General features: G+C 41.4%; 1 protein-coding gene across 1 annotated transcript; it reads left to right on the top strand.

The window, feature by feature from the left end:
- The first annotated feature begins 854 nt into the window (after positions 1 to 854).
- Positions 855 to 17,894, top strand: vax1 (ventral anterior homeobox 1). The gene is made up of 5 exons (XM_055029200.1): positions 855 to 1,091; positions 1,333 to 1,469; positions 11,745 to 11,993; positions 13,214 to 13,401; positions 15,967 to 17,894. Exons 1-5 carry the CDS (start codon positions 991 to 993, stop codon positions 16,498 to 16,500), a joined length of 1,209 nt encoding a protein of 402 aa, XP_054885175.1. The 5' UTR covers positions 855 to 990; the 3' UTR covers positions 16,501 to 17,894.
- The last annotated feature ends 3,135 nt before the right edge of the window (positions 17,895 to 21,029 follow it).

Raw genomic sequence — 21,029 nt, 5'->3', positions numbered from 1 at the left:
CACGCCGGGGGGCTACGGATGGTGGGGTGAAGTTCCACAAAGCTCAGCTCGGAGAAGTTTCACCGTTGTTGAAGAGCGATGAAGAGACGAGGCTTCTCCTCGTGCCGCGTTTATTCATCTGGATCTGCTGCTGCTCTCTTCTAATGTCTGCAAACAAACTGCTGTGTTTCTTTATTCCTGAAGCAGTTTTCCATTTCAAGCACATGCAGGAAAAAAAGGACTGTGTTTAATGTCCATTCAAATGCAGTGCTGTGAAACTGTTTGGCTGCGTGGCTGCCAGTCCGGCAGCATCTGGTTTTCGATGGTCCTTTTGGTCGATCTTGCCCTGTTTCTGCTGAGCAGAATATTTTGACATGAAATGTTTCTGTTGATTTGAAATCGACATTGTTTTTCCGTTCAAGTGTGTCATGTTACGCAGCATCTCCTTTGCTCTTATATGCAAATATGGTATAAAGTTTAAATACCTGATGTGGGACCAAGCATGAGCATGAAGCATGACCATCTTCACAACGTGTTACACACTGGTGTGTGTTATGTGGTGATTGGACTGCAGCTGCCGTCAAGGCAACTGCATCTGGTTTAATTGTTTTGTTGTTTTTTGGTTGTTGTTTGGTTTAAGGTGGTAGCAGTTACATTTTATTTAATATAAAACGTGAAGTGATGAATGTGAGGTAGTCTTTTAGTACATTTGTGTTGAAGCTCATTGCCTTTTGGGGTGCATTCGAATGTGGGGGGAACTTTCGTTTCGTTCCACGGGCCATGCGTTGCCCGGGGGGAAAGAATTGGGTGGCGCGCTCAGAGCCACGTGGGCCAATCCAGCTGAACAAGCTGATTATAAGAAGTTCAAGTTTCATTCCTCTGGAGTCAATGCGGCTAATGAGGCTCGTTTGTTTTTTATTCGTATCTCTCATTTGTGTAAATGCTTCATTTTTGTGAACTAATTTAGGTTTCAGTCCCCTTGTTAGTTCTGACGGTATTTTTGAGGAGTTTATGAGACGTGTCCACAATGCAAAAAACAAGACGTCAAGTCTGGGTTCGTCTCCGTTTCTTCAACCCGACAACCGGGAGATGTTAGCATTAGCACATAGCACGTGAGTCAGTTCTCCAAATAATTGTGTTAGCATGCATGTTAGCATGCATATTAGCATGCACGTTAGCATGGTGATGCTAAACTCACACCGCGCGTTTAGCATCGTCAAAATGTTATAAAGGTGTAATAATCACTCAAGTGGAAACATTCAAACTTTTGTCATTAATGCAGAAGGCTAAAATGAAAATGAACAATGTAAATAAAAAGGATGGTACTGGATTATAAAACTTCTCTCTTCCCAGTGGAACGAATAACATAAAGGGAAGAGGAAATGAACAACTTCATATTTATAATGGTCCTGAACAGAAGAAGGAAGTGAGGCGGAGCTGGAGGACCGAACCCCTCATAATGGACACAGAGGAACAAAAGAAACAGTCAGGTACGGACAGACACATTTCACACAAATATACAGACACATTTCACACAAATATACAGACACATTTCACACAAATATACAACTATTATTACAGACCCAGTAGTAGTTTGGCTTAGCTGCTCCTGAAATTTTGCCCTACAGTGTCAAATGAACATGCATGTGTGTGAACAAGGCAGATGTGCAACGGTTGTGATAACAGCAGCCACGTCACGCGTGGCGTCGACACGCCAGCGGTGATGGATCCTGCAGCCAGCGGTGATGGATCCTGCAGCCAGTGCAGCCGTTCGTGCTGCACCCCAAAACGCTGCCACCACATCCTGACCTTGGCTGGTTTCTCCACCACAGCTCTGCCTCCATCCGGAGTGGACGCTGACTGAAAACAATCTCCCATTTGCAGCCAAACTGCAACACTGGCATCAGATAAGCCAGTGTATCAGATCTACATGCATGTTTGAATGAAATTCAGTTTCAGGCTCGCTACAAAGTAGAGAAGTTCAGATCATGTCACAGAGATCTAGCAGCTCAGCTTGTCTGATTCAGGGGAGCTTGGAGCCGTTCCCACCCGTCATGTCAAATGCGTTTAGCTCCCGTTTCGTCTCCCAGCGTCTCGCGTTCCTTTTTGTGAACGTCGTTCTCTGAACTTTGCTTCTGTTCTGCACACAATTTAGTCGTGACCTAGAATTTGTGTCGCAATAGCGTTCCGTCATTTGATGTCGAGGTGCGACCTAATCACAGGCTTGATGACGACTAAATTCACAGGAAATGTTTTTCTGAGTGGAGCACATGAACTGTGCTGGAGCCAGAGGGAGGATGTGGGAGCGGATGGACGGCTGTCAAACGACGCCACAGAATTGTGTCCAGAATCCCGTCCGGTTCGCTGCCGATGGTTATTTTTCACATTCCTTTCAAATTGTGTATCTTTTGTAACTCAGGAGAAAGGATTGGTTAGATTTAAAAACAGACACTAAATTGCAGTTCCCTCGGTCATTGCCCTTTCCCCTTCACCAGCAATGATAATGAAGACATTTCCTGTTATTATCCTGCTATATGGCACCAAAACTTTCTACGTCTTACAGACACAGACCAGGCTGTGTTATTTTTAACACTGCAACTGTTTTATTAATGCTGGAGTTTTACTGTTTCCTATTTTTGTCTCATCTTTACACAACCCGACTCTGAAAAAATAACCAGCCCTTCAAATTGCTTTTTCTCTTTCACTTAGCTTAATTATTTTAAATAAATAAATAAAAACAGTTTGTGCTCTTTACTTTTTTCCAGTTCTGTCATTTTAAAATACTTGTAGTTTTGACTACGCTCCTGAAGGACAAAAATGTGTCTTGTATCTGATTTTAGTTTCAGTTCATTTAACGGCGACCCGAAGAGACTCCCACAAAGGCAAAACTATAAAGTTATGCTGATGAAGAATCTTTGCAGCAAACGTGGATGTGCAGTTACAGGATGAGAATTAGAGACGTCTCCCCCCCACAAGACTCTGGTGGTGGAGTGGAGGTTGAAGGAAGCAATGAAAGAAGCCTGGTGGAGCTGGGAGGATGAGGGTGGAGAAGGGGCAGAGGCCAGCAGATGGAGCCCTGGGTGGAGGGCCTTATCAGAAGAGGCTGGCATAACTTTACACCATCAACACGCAGATTGAGTCTCCATCACCAGAGATGGTCTCGCCCTCGTCGGCTTGTCTGTTTTTTTTTACGACGCCTTCTGAAAGGACGGAACAAAACCGAACGTCTTCCTGTGCTTACAGCTTTTAAGTGGGAACAAAAATAGCAAAAGTGGGAAGAGTTCAACTTTCATCATCAGCAGGACTTTTAATTTCCTGGTTTTACTGTATCGTGCTGAAACCAATTGAAAATGCACTTTTTTTTGTGGTTCAATTCAGTTTAAACCGCCACCTCAACGCACTTCCAAAAAAAGTCATTTAAATTCAATCACGTTTTCTATCATTTGACAAAACAACACACTGAGTCCAGCTCATTAATTACATTTGTTTAAAAAAACTTTTCTATCCAAGAAAACCCGTCAGATTGTACATTTTGCGAGTCAAACCCTGTTTGTGTGTCGCCCTTCTGACACACAGGTTCCTTTAGGAACGTCATTCCCTTCATCACCTACTTTTTAACCACGACAGCTTCAAGCCCCAGCAGTAATAATAGTCGATGTTAAACAGAGCGAAGTGCAGCTTTGGAGTCGAGCTCGCTCTGTTTCCAAACACTCCCTGATGCTCCACCTGGGAGGGGGAAAAAAAAAGAAAGAAAGAAAAGAAATGATCTGAGTGTTTTGTCACATGTTGGTTTTAACGGTGCAAAAGTAGAGCATAAAAGAAAAAAAAAGACAAAAAAAAACATGTTGATTGAATTTTTTTTTCCAGTGATGACTTTTGTTCCCTTTCCCCCGCAGTCTTGTTGCGCGCCGCGGCGGCCAGCGGGGACGAAACTGTAGCAGGGACACAAAGGAGCCGCTCAAATTACACCTGCGACAATTACTGCTGCTGTCGGCGGGACAAAGAAGTGTCATTTAAAACTACTCACAGAAAATGTACAGGAAAAAAAAAATCAATTACTACTAAAGCCTTGTTGCAGGTTTTAAGCCGACTGCTATGTCAACAGCAGATTAGTACAATAGCGCCGAGATGTTTTCTGTCTAAAAATAAGCTAAATTACACATAATGATGTAAATACAAATGACCTATAAAGACGTACCACTGCTCTCCCGAAATGACTTTTATTCCATGTTACTGTATGCTGATTGGGTTCTGACTCGCGCCTTTTGTTCAGTCATAATTAGCGCGTTAGAAGAACGTTGAATTATTTCAGAATATGAGCCGGTGCTGCCACTGCTGCTTCTGCAAGCTTTGCAAAACACAACAAGTATAAATCAAGCTTTATCACAAGGTTAAATTAAGATTTAAGACTACAATTGCTCATATGCCTGATAGATTCAGGCTTAAAGTATTCATTAAAAAAAAAAAAAGTCAAAATATTTCTTTTTGACTAGGAGCAAAAGCTCAGAGACTCAGAAGCTCAGTACCAAAGATTAACTGTCAGACAAAAAAAGCCATTTATTTTCAAAATGTTTCTATTCCTATTATCTTTTGAGAGAAACCTGTCAAATCTCCTATCAGAAGCAAACTTCTTGGTTGAATTAAAATAATCTTTAATATAAATAACACAGTCTTGTGAATAATTATTGGGCCTAAAAATTCCTTTTGATGAAAAACTTTATAAAGCACGTTTGTATATACTCTCCTGAATAGACAGCCATGTTGAGCATGTCCAGAGTGTCAGTTCATTATGGACAGACCTGAATGTCCCCACTGCTGGGACACTAAAGGATGTTTAAATTCTGTTCTTAAAGAAAACTACTGTACATTTTTTTTCCAAATATCCAATAGTGATTGCAGGGTTAATTTTTTTTGTCTTTTGTACAAAAGTTGCAGTGAAATTATTTCCGTGCGCCCTGGCCCTTCCTGTTCAGCGAAGCCATCCACCACGGCAGCACCAAAATGCTGCCACTCGTCATTAAATCCCTGCTACAGCCAGCTTGTGCTTATTATTTTGGCCATTAGCTGAGAGGATTATCCGAGAACCCTCAGAGCCGAATCACAATGGAGTGGTCACTGGCCTGAGATCAGCAGCGCTAACCAACACAAACAATAATTAATCCCAATTACGAGGTGAGCTGGTAAAAGTGTTCAGAATTTCATGCTAAAGTGCAAACTTCAAGTGCCTCGGTGGATCTGTGCTTGTTGGCAAATGCTACTTCCGCCGCAGCATTAGTGTCTGTATGCTATATTTTATTTTTAAGGCGACGGAGACGTTGAGCTAAAGAAAAGCTGGGTACAAAAAAACCCAAACAAACAAAAAACAACAAACAAACAAAAAGCGTTCACACATTTTGAGCTCATCTGTCTGTGTACACCTCGGCCTCCCCCTCAGCCCCACCGCTCCCACCCACCGCAGAGCAAATCCAGCGCTCTATTTAGTGGGTTCAAGAACAGCTTGCTCTTTCACTGTGGAACATAATCAGCACATTTGTAAACGTAAAGCAGGGCTTTGAATAAAACCATTCATCTTGAGTTACCGTGTTGTTATTCACACACCGAGGCTTTCCAAGGCCTACACTCTTCACAGCAGCCCACCTTGTATTAGAAAATCCCAAACGGCTTTGCCAAAAGGAAGTGCCTAGTAGCCCTGGGTTCTATTTAAAAGGCCTCTAAAAGCCAACTTGGAGCAAACGGGGGTAAAAACTAACAGATTTAAAAGATATTTCTTTCTCTAAGGAACAAATGGAGCACGTTCTGTCGGCCATCATAGCATGGAAGTCCATGCTGGATGATTGCGCACTAAACGTTCCTTAGTTTTCATAAAAGAAGTTTGGAGATTCCAAAGAGGACGCGAACACGCGTCGCCGCCCAGCCGAGCTTCTGCTCTCATTCGCAATCCAAGATCTCCTGGTCCAATCTGTCGCTTCTGAACTAATAATATGTTAGTTAATTTTGGGAAAGTTTCATTGCAGTAAAAGACGAACACGGCTGATTGTGCCAGGAATCCGACCTAGTCTCTGTGAGCAGGATTTGTTGCTCATGCGGCATCAGGTAGATATTCATCCATAACCGATGGTGAAGACTATACTCCCATAACCACAGGGCATTTTGTCAATGTGATGTTTTTTTATTGTTTTGAGACCGCTAGTGGCTGAAATTGCCGACTGTGTTTAAATGACTGGCACAATCACAGCAGCGGAGTCGGAATTATAAAGATGTTGGAATCTCAGCGGGTCTTGTGACAAAAGTAATCATTTCCTCTGCAGAAATAAGCGAGAATTTCACGCCATTATTCAGCTGAGCCGTGTCTGAGCGAATTAGGGGGAGATCCAAATATTTTGGTGGAACAATAAATATATTCAGAAAATACTGCTTATGCCCAATTTAAAAGTAATGAAGAACGACAACCGTTTTATATTCCGCCGTGGAAGCTTGGGTTAGCATGATGCCTGTAATGGTGAGGATAATGTTCCTGGATAAGTGATGTCACTTCTGCAGAGCTCTTTGTCTGAATGGGCTCGTTGTCGGTCCAGCAGTGGTGCAATGGAGGCCTCTATGATTTCATATTTGTAGAGAAACGCATTGAGACATGCATTTTGAAAACCTCTTCATTCATATTTTTTGTTAATATTTTTATTTTATTGGAACGTAAACATACATTTTTTTTAGTTAGTTTTCTCAAGTGTTTTGAAGAGTAAAAAGCAAAAAGTCTGTGAAAGTAAAGGTAGTCAAAAATAACTGGATCCCAATAAGCTTTCGTTCTAAAACCGTTTCTTTTCCTCATCCAGTTAGTTTTTACAAATGCCCATTAGAGACATGGACATTGCATTCCCTTGTAGTAAATGTTGCGTTGCCTTGCAATAAATTAGCAAATGCACCACAGGGTATTTTGCACACAGTCGCTGTGATAACAAATATCAATTTCAAATTGCTGATAGATTGGAAGAGCCTCGGCGAAAGCATGCTTATCCATTCTTAAGTCTCGTCTCTAAACTGATATGAAAAAGGCCGTTACTGTCACTGCATGTTCATGCTTGTTTATGTAAAGTTGAGATGGAACTGTGCATGAAAACGATCCTTTATAAACCATTTGAACATAAAACAGACACGGTCAGATTCTGGATTATGACCCTGTGAAAATAACTCAAGCATAGTTAATGCCAAATAGTTTTAGACTTTTTTTTCACTTGCCTTCTTGCAGAAAGTTTCTGTTTGTGAGATGGAAAGAGACGGAACGCCCACGTTTGACCCGTTTTTCTTTTGCGTTTGGCGCATAAGTTTGTGGTGCATTTCTAAAAGGAAGAAAAAGAGACAAAAATTCAGACATCCCAAAAACGAGATACCTCACAAAAAACATCACAATGCAGCACAAATACTTTAGATGTTCGAGATGCCGCATGAACCGACTAGCACAGCATTGTGAGGGAACGCAAAGGTATCGCGTGGGAATTCAGTCCTTTTTCAAGGTGATGCAAAAGCATTTTAAGAGGGGATGCAAACTCATTGCGAGGGAATGTCCCCTCTGGGGCTCCGTACGTTTGAACACAATGGTGTCAGGACCACAAGAAGCAGATAAGTGGAACGTTATAGTTTTCACTTTTTTTCTCATAACGAAGAGACATTAATCATAACGAAGCCCTTCATACAAGTTGCCAGTAAGCTTGGGGACAATTCTTTAATTGTTTAGTTTGTGGAGGTCTGTGAGTTTTTTCTGTCGGACTGCCCCAGGGCAGCTGTGGCTACAACGTGTGAGTGTGTGCGTGAATGGGTGAATGACAGAATGTAGTGTAAAGCGCTTGGGGGTCCTCTGGACTTGACAAAGCACTATAGAAGTTCAAGCCATTTAGCATTTCTTTGAGCTCAGTAATAGCACTTCTTCGTGTAAGCTTACTTCATAATAAAAATCAAAAGTATTTGCTTGTCAAAAGCAACAAATTAATTCACTGGATCTTCCAGGGATCAGCAAAGTCACACAGTAACCTCAGTAAAACATCACCCTTGAAGGTGCAGCATGTAACTTTTTTAAAACATGTTATTACATGTTAAAAAGGCCATCATGTTGTCACAATAGGTTATGAGACAGACAATCTGTGAAAAGATTCAGATCCTCTATCTCTTTTCTGAGCAACTATTGCCATCTGAAGAAAAAACAACCCGTTAGAGCCAGGAGGAAGGTCTCAGTGCTGCCAATCAACCTTGTGTACGTAATGCTCAATGTGCTAATGGATTAGAAACAACTTGTTCCAGGAAAACAGTTATTCTGCTGTCATATGCGCCATGCTATCTCGCCTTAGCATTCCTAAGGTATGATGCAGGTCATTATCGGAGAGTAGACAAAAAACAAGACCTGAACTGAGGTAAAAACACAGTAGAACTTGATACCAAACACAATAAATAAATAAATCGCGATGAAAAAAAAAAGTGTGAACAGAACATTATTCTCAAGCTTTGTAAACTGAGAATTGCATTAAAATAAACATTCGCTTTAACACACAAGAGTCAGATTAATGTAACACACTTCCATCTCCAGATATATATTTAAAAAAAAATTCTGGGATATAGTTCCCTCTCCTGTCTTTTTCTTCTTTCAGTTTTTTAAGTGCGGACCTAAAAATCATAATTTATTCAACTCTTGGAGGTTTTGACAAAATCAATAAAAAGTGAACACAACTCACCACTGTACATTTATCTTTCACAAACACACATTGAGATTGAAAATCTATAACGAGCTACATTTTTGGATGTAAAGGGTAGAAGATACAAGGCATAATTAAATACGGCTCAAATGTCTTACATTGTACCCTCAAGTACCCATGGGAAGTTGTCTGACACATGGCTCAAAGTAATGATCAAAAGAGCCGTCCAACAGTGAAGCTGTGGCATTGACATGATGCTCAGTCGGTAATAATGGTACCAACATGTGCCAGGAAAATATCTCCCATACCATTTCACCACCAGCAGCCTGAACCGTTGATACAAGGCAGGATGGAATCATGTTTTTATTTTGTTGAGGCAAAATTCTGACCCTATCATCCGAATGTCGCAGCAGAAATTGAGACTCATCAGACCAGACAATGTTTTTCCAGGCTTCTGCTGTCCATGTTTGGTGAGCCTGTGTGAATTGTAGCCTCAGTTTCCCATTCTTAGCTGACAGGAGTGGCAGCCGGTGTGGTCTTCTGCTGCTGTAGCCCATCCGCCTCAAGTTTTTGACATGCTGTGCGCTTGTTACAACTGCATACCTCAGTTGTAGCAAGTGGTTATTGGAGGTACTGTTGCCGTTCACAGGACATTTTTTCTTTTTCTCTGTAAACCCCAGAGACTCTAGAAAATCCCAGCAGATCAGCAGTTTCTGAAATTCTCAGACCAGCCTGTCTGGGACCAGTACTCGTGCCAAGTTCAGTCACCTTTCTTCCCCATTCTGATACCCACTGAGCTGCAGCAGCTCGTCTTGGCCATGTCCACATGCCTGAATGCATTGAGTTGCTGCCATGTGATTTGCTGATCTGACATTTGCGTCAATGAGGAGTTGAACAGGTGTACCTAATAAAGTGGCTGATGAGTGCATATGAACGCTGACCAGATCAATTCCATATATTAGGATATTATTGAAAAGTTTATTTATTTCAACAACTCAGTTCACTAAATGAAGCTCATGACATGGGATAGTCACACACACACTGACATTGTTTTAAATCCTTACGCTAAATATGAATAATTTTCTGCCTACAGCTAACGAAAACACAACAATAAAGATTAAACTGTTATATCAGCTGACCGCTGCTGGGTGTACCCTGTCTCTAACCCAATGACCATGGCACATTGGCACCAGCACCCAGGTAAAGTAACGAGGGTATAGACAATCAATCAATCAATTGTCTATACATTAGTGTGATGAAAAAAAACTTAAACATTTTTAATACTGAAATACAATGACAAGTAGGATTAATAACTGCTTAAAGGTTGTATTTTTCAAAGGTTCTCATCAGAATATATTCTAGTTTATAGAATATAAATAGATACTAACAGTGTTTTTTATGCTGTCAAAGTGTAAGACTTTTTGGGATGTAGAGTTTTTCTTTTTTTCTTCTTCTAAATCGTTGTGAAACACTTACAGGAGAAGATGGTGCGTCTTCATTGTTTTTCCCAGCCTGGAGCTCGCTTCTACCTCAGTCGCTCCCCATTTAGCTTTCTTTTTACCTTTCCGTAACAAAGAACCCTGCTCCACGCCGCGCACCAGACCCCCAAAACAGAGCGTGAATAAAGTTAGGCCAGCAGGCCTTAAACCCACCTTGAGACTGCTGCCGGGCAGCCACACTACAGATTTGTTTGTTAATAGTCCAATTAGATAATTGCCATCTTTCACTCTTTTTCCTCTCCGTTTCCCATAAAGCAATGAATGGCACTCAAGGAGGGGTGCAGCTTGAAGAGGGCTTTTTGCCAGCTAAGGTGACAAGAAGGGCAAGAGACCGTTCCTTGCACTAGTCCACCACTTTGAATTGAATCATTGTGGCCTAATCAATGGTCTTATTGGATTACTGGCCACTGCTGTGTTCAGAGTTATTGTTGCACTGACAATGAAAATAGCTAAGAGTTGGTGGTTGGGTGAGTGGTTTGTGGGCTGGAGGGTGAGTGGAAGAGAGAGGCAGGGGCCATTCCAGGGGTATACATGTGAGCTGGGAGTGGAGACAGCCGAAGCACTAATGACAAGTTTTGTTCCTCCATTCTTTGCTTTAAAATATGCAGGTTAAGATTATAAGAGCCGAGTGCGGCTGCAGGGGTGCAGTCTTATAGGAACACTGCAGGGCGAGGCATTGACAGGATGCTGCTGGTTTTCTCTCACTGAACACATGGCAGGGAAAGAAAAAGAGGAAGTTTGATACAGTTCCAGTTTCAGGGGAATCCGGCGTTGCTGTGGCGGAGGAACAGGTTGGATTGCCATCGCCTTTATACATTTTGCTCAATGAGGATTTGTTAGTCATCCTTTTTACTTATCTCCTCTCTCTCTCTCTCTGTCTGTCTCTCTGTCTCTACCTCTCTGCCCACCCCACCTCCTCCATCTCTTTCTCGCGTTCCACTCTTCTGGCTCTCTACCAGTTCCTCCAATGGCATAGTGGTGAGATTTACACATTGCACGATTCCGCTGATTGCCAAAAAAGAAAAAACGGGATCAAAGTTTGCCGACATGCTGTGACAATCAGGTGTGCTGGAAGGAAGTCGGCGGGGAAAATGTCTGCCTGCATTCTGCAGATGGAGGAATGAAGTGCCTGGGAACTTTTATCGGCTCTGGAAGACTTTTACCTCGGTGATTGTGTGTGTCCAAGGTTGTGCGGTTTGCAAGACAAGGCCAGTCATTTGTCTTGATTCCATGGGCTGAGAACGGGCAAACCGAGGGGACGGGACGAGCAAAACCCTCTATCAAGACCTGATCTGTTTCCACCAACAGTTTAGTGTATTCATGAGGTTACACTAATGTGGAGGCAGCAAAATTACTGTAATCAGTTGAAACAGCGAGTGTGCATCCATCGCTACGATTATTTGGAGATAATCTATCAGCCCGACGTCTATGTAACGAGGAGAGGGGGGCACTAAATTACCGTTGAGTTTCACTAAGAAGTCCATGATTATTGGATAAGGGAGTTTGGTCAGTGACAATTCACAGTACCGCATCCACTGAAGTCCTTTTTTTTGTGTGTGTTTTTTTTCTTTTTTGAACCTGACAAAAGGAGGCGAGCCTCCGGTCCAGGAGGATAATCCGAGCATGGAGGTTAGGTACAACCAAGAGACAGAAGCAATGGTGCTGAAGGACAGACTGAAGGAGGGAAAGGACAGTAAAGATTCCCAAGGCAACCTATCCAAAGGCTTCCTTAAAGAACAGCAGGATTCCTTTTCACCTTCTGGGAACATGGACAACTGTGAGAAGAACAGAGGGAACGCGGGGGATCCCGACTACTGTCGGAGAATCCTTGTCCGAGGTAACACTTGCCGTTTTCTCTCTTTAGATCGTCGATAGTCCTGTGTGTCGGCTCAGTTTAGATTGAAGACACTGTGTTATTTTAACACTTTGAAAACCAAAGTACAGTAAAAATAAATAAATAAATAAAAATGCCGAAATTGAAATCATCACCAAAATAAACCAAAGCTGTTAATAAAGTAATGTGACTTGCAAACTAAGTAAATTAGAAATTAGTCAAAGAAAGAAGAAAAATAAAAGAAAATTGAGGGGAAACTTTAGTGATTCATTTAATTTAATTTAAAAAAAATCAATATGTATTTAGATGAATACTTGAACTAATTTCAGATTTATGGGCTGAGTTTTCTTTAAATGATAAAACAATATTTATTTAGGTTCTGGAACATTTTTGTCTTATCGAGATCATTAGTCGATATAATTTAACTCAAAATATCCCATGTAATTTATTCTGATTAAATTACAGAATAAAATTAAATTAAAAAATTTTCACTTTTTTTTAATGTAGTGTGTTTCAATTCCAGCAGGATAAATCTCAATAAACTGTAACCAATATTTGAAGAATAATAAAATGCATTAAAATATTCTCTTATACTTTATATTTAGATATTTTCAGTGTCAAGAAATTGTTCTTCATTTAACTTGAATAACGTCAGTGGGTCAGAAAGCAGTTTTAACCAGGCTAATATTTATTTGAATTTTCCATTAAAGGCTTTAATTTTAGGGCGAAAATATCAATAAAGTATTTTGTTCCCTGTATTTAGTTTTTGCAGACGTCCGCCTTATTTATTAATCATGAATAAAAACTGGTGAATAAATATGGAGCACACGTGAAGTGAAGAAATGTGAATGTTTTTAAGTATCACTGAAAATCTAATAGTATTTTACGGCACCCATATTAATCACAGTATCGAAGGGTATTTTTACAAAAATGTAAACATTTACGTAGGAATTATTTTTCTCATTGCTTTTGTTTTGTACATATATCTGAAGCGCAGCAGGTCTTTGTAGTTTTATTGTTTTTATATGCTTTATTCCAGAGTTGCAATTCAAAAACTGCATTTAGAAAGACTTAGTTATTGGCTCAAATTACGTCATATTAAACCTTTTATTCAGTTATATTCAGTGTAGTTTTAGTAGTAGTTTTAATAATAATAATAGTAATAATTGAAATCAGTGATTATCTGGGTTCTTTTTGTTGATTCAAATTTCTCCATGTTGCAGATGCTAAAGGCTCTATCCGAGAAATCATCCTGCCAAAAGGTTTGGATCTGGACCGGCCGAAGCGAACGCGCACCTCCTTCACTGCAGAGCAGCTCTACCGCTTAGAGATGGAGTTTCAGAGGTGTCAGTATGTGGTCGGGAGGGAGCGGACCGAACTGGCCCGTCAGCTCAACCTCTCTGAAACTCAGGTTTGTTTGCTTTTGGTTTTTTTTTTAATTTTTGGTTCTTTTCTTATCACTTGCATTTCTTTGTTTTGAAATGTTAAACTGGAGAGAGAGAGAAAATCCAAACACCTAACAAAAGCTATTTACCTTTGTGTGTTTTTAAAAAGAATCTTTTTGCACCAAACAGCACACAGAAACTATATTTGCCCTTCCAGGAGCTCTCTTCCTGTAATGTGCAATTATTTTGTGCTATGAAGATAGGTTATTTAAAATTCAGTTTGGTAGTAATGGGATAAGATTCCTGGTGTCCTTGTGTTAAAAACAAAAACAAACTCTTTCTGGTGGCTCGACTGAGCACATACGTTACGTTACATTTGCAGCTTTGCACCTTCTTACAGTATTTTTGACAGGTGTGTCTATTTTGGGTTGGAGCATTTTGTTCATGCCGTTATGCAGTTTGTTGTTAATGTTTCTTGCTGCAAAAAAAAAAAAAAGAAGTCAAGGTTTTAAAAGAGACTACAGTCATGTAAAACTTTGCACTCAGTCGACAGCAGCATCTAACTCGGTATTAATTGTAGGTGAAGAGCACTGACTTCATCACCGCTATTATCTGTTGATTCTGCGCAACGTAGGCGACTTTGTCAAGGTTTGTTTTTTTTGTTTTTTTAAGTGATAAAACATTTGTAATTATTTGGTGTTTTTTTTTTGTATTTGTTATTTTTGTATTTCATTAAACTCTTTTGTTGCGATGAACGCTGAAAGCTGCTAACAGCGCCGTAATCAGTGGCTTGGCCTTTGGGGTTAATGTGTTTCAGCAGAACTGAAGACGCCTGACCTTGAGAGAAGGTCTGCGTAAGGTCAGCCTATTCTACCAAAACAACAGGCGACAGCAAACAATCAACCCTCATTAACAACCCCGGCAGGGTGAACTTTCAACTGTTTCCTCAAACTTTTTTTTATTTTTAACATTTCCTATTTTTCATTTAGCAGACATATTCTAGATAAGCGTGGAGAGTAAAGACGGTTATTTTTGCTCACAAAAGGCAAAAAGGAAGGAAAAAAAAAAACACCTTTGCTCCCAATTTAGACAGGACAAAGCCGGGATGTTCTCTCAGCATCTGCTTCTTGTCCCGACGAGACGCCTTTTAATAACAAGGTGGCAAAATTAGCGTTTTGTTCTTTGGCGCTGAGAGGCCATTATAATGGAGGAATGACGGCCATTTCCTGTACACACTTAATTATCTGTGCGTGAACCTACCGGCTACACCGTGTCTTTTCTCCTTTTGCCACTGAGCATCTTCTGAGTGGTTTCTACATCTCCCCTCTGGTTCCCCCACAGCCTGTGAAGAGTTAAGCCACATCTGAAGAGAAGTGGAAAATATTCCAGTGTGATTGGATAAGTGGGGTTGTCGTGCCATGTGGTTGTTGTTAGTTGCCTGTATTTTCTTGTTTTTTTGGGGGGTTTTTTTGTCTTTTTTTTGCACCAGATCAAAATATTAATTAATTAAAATGCAGCGTTTGTTTCACTCTGATACGCTTAACACTGAACTGTGCACATTTTAGACAGACCTAAATCTGACTGATCAGTTACCAATTCAATTTGACCAATTCAAGCAAAAGTTTGAATGTGTTTCAGAAATGCATAAATACAGATATAACATGTCACATGTTTTCCTGATTAAATATAACAACATTTAAAAAACAAATCCTAAATACCAGGTTTCTGAATGTGCTGTAAATGTGCTGCATAGAATTGAATGCACTCAAAATTAAGAAAGACATGTAAAATGACCAAAATGACCTCTTGAACATCACCAGTTAAGAGCTATCGTTACTTATTAAGCTGAAAACACTGATTTTAATTTCCCCATGTCATACATTTCAGCATTCACGTAATACTAAAAAGTGTAGCCACCTTGTCGGAGCTTCTAACTGCAGACATTTGGATGAACTGCTTAAGCTGTAAATGTGCCTCCTCCCCCCAGAAAAGAAGGGAGTGTGCGTGTGTGTGTGTGTGTGTGTGCGTGTGTGTGTGTGTGTGTGTGTGTGTGTGTGTGTGTGTGTGTGTGTGTGTGTGTGTGTGCGTGTGTGTGTGTGTTATCACGGGCTGACGGGGAGTTTGGATCTCAAGCCACGCGTAAACCTTTGTTGTATTTCTGGCTGATCAAATTAAGAGGTGGTTAGCATGTGAAAGGACATCTCTAGGCAAGTTTTGATTGAATTAATTTCCTACAATAGGTTTTCTACCTCTGGGAGGGAATCAGGTCAATTCCTACTGGTTTGTTTTTACCTCCGATGTTTGGAAAGGCCTGCATTTGTGCGTAACTATTATTACGTACATTAGTGAGAACTTGAAGGCTCTTTGCGGAATGTAATGGTGGAGAAATACAAATAAAGTATAGCGTGTTGAACTGAACACACTGATCAGTAAAACATCTACATCCTTGAAGACGCTCAGACTGTGACATCGGAGTACAGCCGTCCTGAGTGTGAACACTTCTGGGGCGTCTTGCTGGAAAGTCACCAACATGCCATCTGCCATCTGCAATGGCGTGTTTCTGACTGCTCTCCCTTCGTGTTCTCTTCCAGGTAAAAGTGTGGTTTCAGAACCGCCGCACAAAGCAGAAGAAGGACCAGGGAAAGGACTCGGAGTTGCGCTCGGTGGTTTCGGAGACGGCCGCCACCTGCAGCGTGCTCAGACTGCTGGAGCAGGGGCGGCTGCTGACTCCTCCGGGCCTGCCGGGCCTCCTGCCCCACTGTGGCTCTGCCCTGCGCCCCCCCTCCATCGCCATGGCCAACAACAGCAGCAGCAGCAGCAGCAGAAGCAGCAGCGGAGGCAGCACCGGGACGGCCGGAGGCAGCCCTCCGCTGCCTGCCGTCACCTCGTCAGGGACGGTGGCGGGGTTGCAGAGCCCGCCGTCCGCTCACGGCTTTTTCAGTTTCCCAATGCCGTCCATCCTCAGTGGTGTGGCCACCCGCATTTCGTCCAATCCCCTCTCTATGGCCGGCTCGCTGGCAGGCAACCTGCAGGAGCTTTCTGCACGCTACCTGAGCTCCTCTGCCTTTGAACCTTACTCGCGGACCAATGGCAAAGAATCCATGGACAAGAAGACTCTGGAATGATGGTTTGTGGTTTTGCGGTTGTACGGATTCCTGTTTGCTTCTGGAAGCGTTTCATTAGTTTTATTAGCTGTTCCTATCTTTGTTTGGTTTGACCAAGTGTCTGTCATTTGTCATTGTCGCCTGCTCTAACAAGCTTATGTATTTCTGCACATCTGGCACCTTGTACAAGGAGCGAAGGAGGAACCAAGAAAACAAACAGCAATCGCTCGTCAAACAAAAAACGGATGTCAGTGAAAGGACTTTGCACAAATCTTCACTCAAATGTTTGTACGGAAACTGAAAGGCAAGCTGAGTTGGACGCAAAAATCTTTTTTTTAAATTTTTTTTTTGGGTTAAAGAAATGCCACACATTCTGACTTAACACAGCCAGTCTGAAGCATAAAAGGTCCAGGCCAGTTAAAGCCAGCGCTTTACGCCGCTGCACAGCAGCAACGTCTCAGGCAGGCGGTAGAATATTTAAGGTAATTGGCACCTATCTAAACTGCGTTTCATCCGCTGGAATTGTTGGTTCGATGCAGCACGTCGCGGCGAGAAGACGCAGGGCAGAAAAAGCCGGGCAGCAGCAGCTTGTGTGATCTAGTGAGCCCATCAGAGCGTTTAGAACCTGTTCGCGGCGGCATGAGTGAATAAAACGGGAGTTTCTGAGGGAGGAGGAAAGCGCCTCCGAGTGAAAGCTGCTGCACGGCCAGTCTCAAACTCGCAAGCCATCGGCTTTAGAGACGATGTGATCATGTGGAACGCTCACTGATTTTTCGGTTGTTTTGTGAAGATTCCAACAGCGTCCCCTTCACTGTTGAATTTTTTTTTTTTGTTTTGTTTTTGCCACCAAAATGAAGTAGACCTAAAAGATGATCATTTCCCCCTTTTGTTTTTGTAAATGCTGTTTTACCCCCACTGTGTCCCTGGGTTTGATGCAGGTGTGTGTTCTGTGCAGAGAGGAGCAAAGAGGAGGAAACGTAAGCAGTCAAAGGTTCTCCATCTCCTGATTTGAAAAGAAAAAAAAAGATAAAAAACAAACAAAAAAAACAATAAAGTTGTAGTTCAGACAAGGGAAGGAATGCTACTGCTGTTGTGTAAAATCACCGATTGAGAATTGTACCATAAAGTTGTTATTTTATTGTAAAAATATTGACATCTGTAATTAATTGACGATTTGTATAGTTGGGAAAGTGACGTATGGATGAATGTCTTAGTGCGGTTGATGAATCAATCTAAAGGTTATCGGTGCTGTTGTTGTGAAATATCTTAAAATTTGTGAAACGTGTTTTACAAATGTGCCTATATGAAATGTAAATGGCTACAAAGTGTCTTTTCTTTCATACGTGTCGCTGCCAATGATGTTATGATGCATTTCATGACTGTTTTTACCTCGTATAAAGCAGCGTCGTGACGAAGCTCTTAGCGTGGTGTGCTGATGTGATTGCTGCTATCAGGAAACGGTGAGTGAGTGAGTGACGAAAGGCTCGGGGGGCCGAGAGTCAAAGGTCGTCAGATTAGACAGACCACCATTCAACGAGTCAAAGGCAAAACGCGAAGTACCAGGAACCAAGACGTGACAGTCATTAGAACATTTAAAGAGGCTTTTGGAAGAGAAATTATTATTACTCTTACTTCTTTAGACATTGGTGGAAAAAGTGTCACAACACAAACAGACACAGAGGCGCCGGAATACTTTTAACAGCCATGCGTTCAAAAGATTAAACGATTCTCGCGAGGGAAAGGCTGCAGAAACTCCCATTAGAGACTGGAATTAGGAAATAGTTGGAATTTCTACAAATGATTTGTAAGAAAGATTGCTTTGCAGCCTCCCCCCCACCACACACACACACACACACACCCACACACCCATCCTTCCCTCCTCCACCTCCACAGTCACCACACACAAACACCACCACGGCCTCCATACATGGGGCAGGTGCAGCCGAGCGCTGCCTTTGTCTCCTCACTCGTAGACCTGCGCAAATTGGCCAATTGTCAAAAACAGTGAGGGTTTTAATTTTAAATCTCCCAAAATGCAAAAGCCAAGGCGACAATTTGAGTGGAATTTTTGGCGTTTCTCTTTTTTAAATCCTTCCAATCGCCGTAGTTCCTCCCCACCCCCGATGTCCTGACAACCAGTATCTCCATTTGAATAAAGAACGGTCCATGATGTTTATTTCTTATTCCTCATCATTGCAATAAATCCCCAAAAAGAATCAAGAGAAGCAGCTGATTTGTTGTGAACCTCCTGCTCCTAATTTCATTCCCTCCCCCCCAAACAAACAAACGCTCACAGTCTTTTCATTAGTTGAAGCAGAAACGTTATGCAGATAAAATGACCAAACAGCATTAATCTCACCCACACATACAATAAATCCATGGATTTTACTTCCACTCAGTCTACTTGTGATTGGACAGAATTTGTGAGCACTGAAAGTGAGTTGTAAAAATATGTTTATTTTTGTTGGACACATGCTCATTGAGAAACGGAGACTTTTAAACTGAATTGTAAATTCAGCTTTCAAGGATCTTCACTGTCATCAATCGATCAGCTGAACGCTCAAGATAGAAAAAAAAAAAAGCATAATTAGGTTCCGGTTGTGTCTCTCAAGCTCACCTTCAGGAGTTTCCGTTTCCTTTAGGACGACACGGAGAGAACATGATTATTAGTTCAGGTGACGCATCGTTAAATGATCAAAGTTGTAAAAGGCTCCTCAGTGCCTGCATTGAAATGTATCATCATTTACCAACTATTTGTGATCATAGCAGTGTAATAAAATGTTGTAAGAGAGGCCATGTTTTAGCGGACAGGTGACCTGGACCTGCATCTGACGGAGAGAGCATGCAGTTGTTTGTCTCCTTTCTGTCTGCAGTGGGAACGGCTGGACTCTAACTCTGCAACGCTGAAAAGAATTTACTGCAGCACAGAATAGCACGAAACCGGGACACAAATTGGATTGAGGAGATAATATACAATAAAAGTTTCGGATTAGTGTCTTTTCACAAATGAATCTTAGACACAGGGGATGGTCAAGTAACAGAGGATATGGAGGCTCTTTTTATATGTTTGGAACATTTGGGGGTTTTTTATGTAAAAAAAAAAAAAAAAAAAGAAGAAGAAGAAGAGATGTCACCATCACACTCTCTACCCCCACCTATTTTCTTTTTCTTTTTTTTTTTTTACCCCAATTAGCAGGATGTTGGGGGAAGGGGGTTAGGATCCTGAATGTGTGTATCCATGTGTGTATGCATGAAGGCTGCCAGTGCTGCAGACCACCAACACATTTCCTCCCGTCACATGGTCCCGTCGGGCTCAGGTCTTGTGAGGGGACTGTGAAAGTGCACACCCAGTCCTGTCATTATTATCTGTTTGGAAAGGGTTTGGGTTCTGCAGAGAATCTGAGGAACAACATGGCAACAAGCTCTAGTGACGAAAGATCCTCTTCTTCCCTGCCAGTCCAGCACCTTAAAGCACCACAATGCAACAAAAACACTGGAATTTTTCAGATGTCGTATTTTGGGCCTGAAAGAGGAAAAAAAAAACCCCCTACAATCTCTTCACTATTCTTCCCTCTCAAAAATTGCTTATCTTATTGAATAATTAAATGAGAAAATGGGAAAAGACCCTGAAAAGCATTTGTTCCAACAGGATTTTCAGCTGAATTCTTTGCTAAAAAAAAAAAAAAAAAAGCTATGAAATGTGGGTGATACTAAAGGATTAATTAAGGCTGAAGCTTCATTTATGACAGAACAGAAGTGATTGTTTGCAGCCTACATGAGAACATTTTATGCAAGTCTGAGATGGAATCGTAGCAGCGTTGGCGTAGTTTTAGTCTGTGCTGACATTAAACACAAAAGAAGTAGTTTCAATTGAGTCAAATCTCAGAGAAAATGAGGAAGGATCTGGTGTTTCCAGAATGAACATCTCTCTCTCTGTCTCTCTCTCTTGTTAAAAAAAAAAAACACATTTGAAGACACATATCGAATAAAATGGAGCAATGCCTGAAATCCCACCGTGGAGTCCGGCCTCCATTGGAAACAGATAAAGAGCTGTCTCTGATGTCCTTCGTCTATAAAAAGGAACATAATAACCAAAACGAAGGCTGAATTCCAACTAAGAATCTGCCAGATCTTTCCTGTGTAAAGTCTAGTTTACAACAGTCTTAGAAGAGTTTGGAGGTGCAGTATAAGCTTCAACCAAATCACTGTAGGACAGTGAAAATACAATAGTGTAATATTTACATACATGATGAAAAAAGACATTTTTCCCCCTCACTGTCTAATATTAAGTGAGATTAATTTAAATTATTTACGTATATTTGTGAAATTCCAGAATAATGACTCAGCTGCTTCCTTACGGAATATTTTTTTTCCCACTTTTTCGATTTGGAACAACACTGAGACTTTAACAGCTTGGAAATGTCCAGATGAGCATTTTTCCTCAGCCCCTGATAGGTTGAGCCACGACGCCGGACTTCATCGGACTCAGCCTCCGTGCCAAACATCACAGACAAATGACACAAATTCAGCCGAGGTGTCAGGAAGAGCAT

Source organism: Poeciliopsis prolifica, unplaced genomic scaffold, assembly GCF_027474105.1.
Source record: "Poeciliopsis prolifica strain line A6 unplaced genomic scaffold, Auburn_PproV2 SCAFFOLD005, whole genome shotgun sequence".
NCBI classification, from domain to species: Eukaryota; Metazoa; Chordata; class Actinopteri; order Cyprinodontiformes; family Poeciliidae; genus Poeciliopsis; species Poeciliopsis prolifica.
Note: the sequence above shows the minus strand (reverse complement) of the source record. Positions and strands in the feature narration are given on the sequence as shown.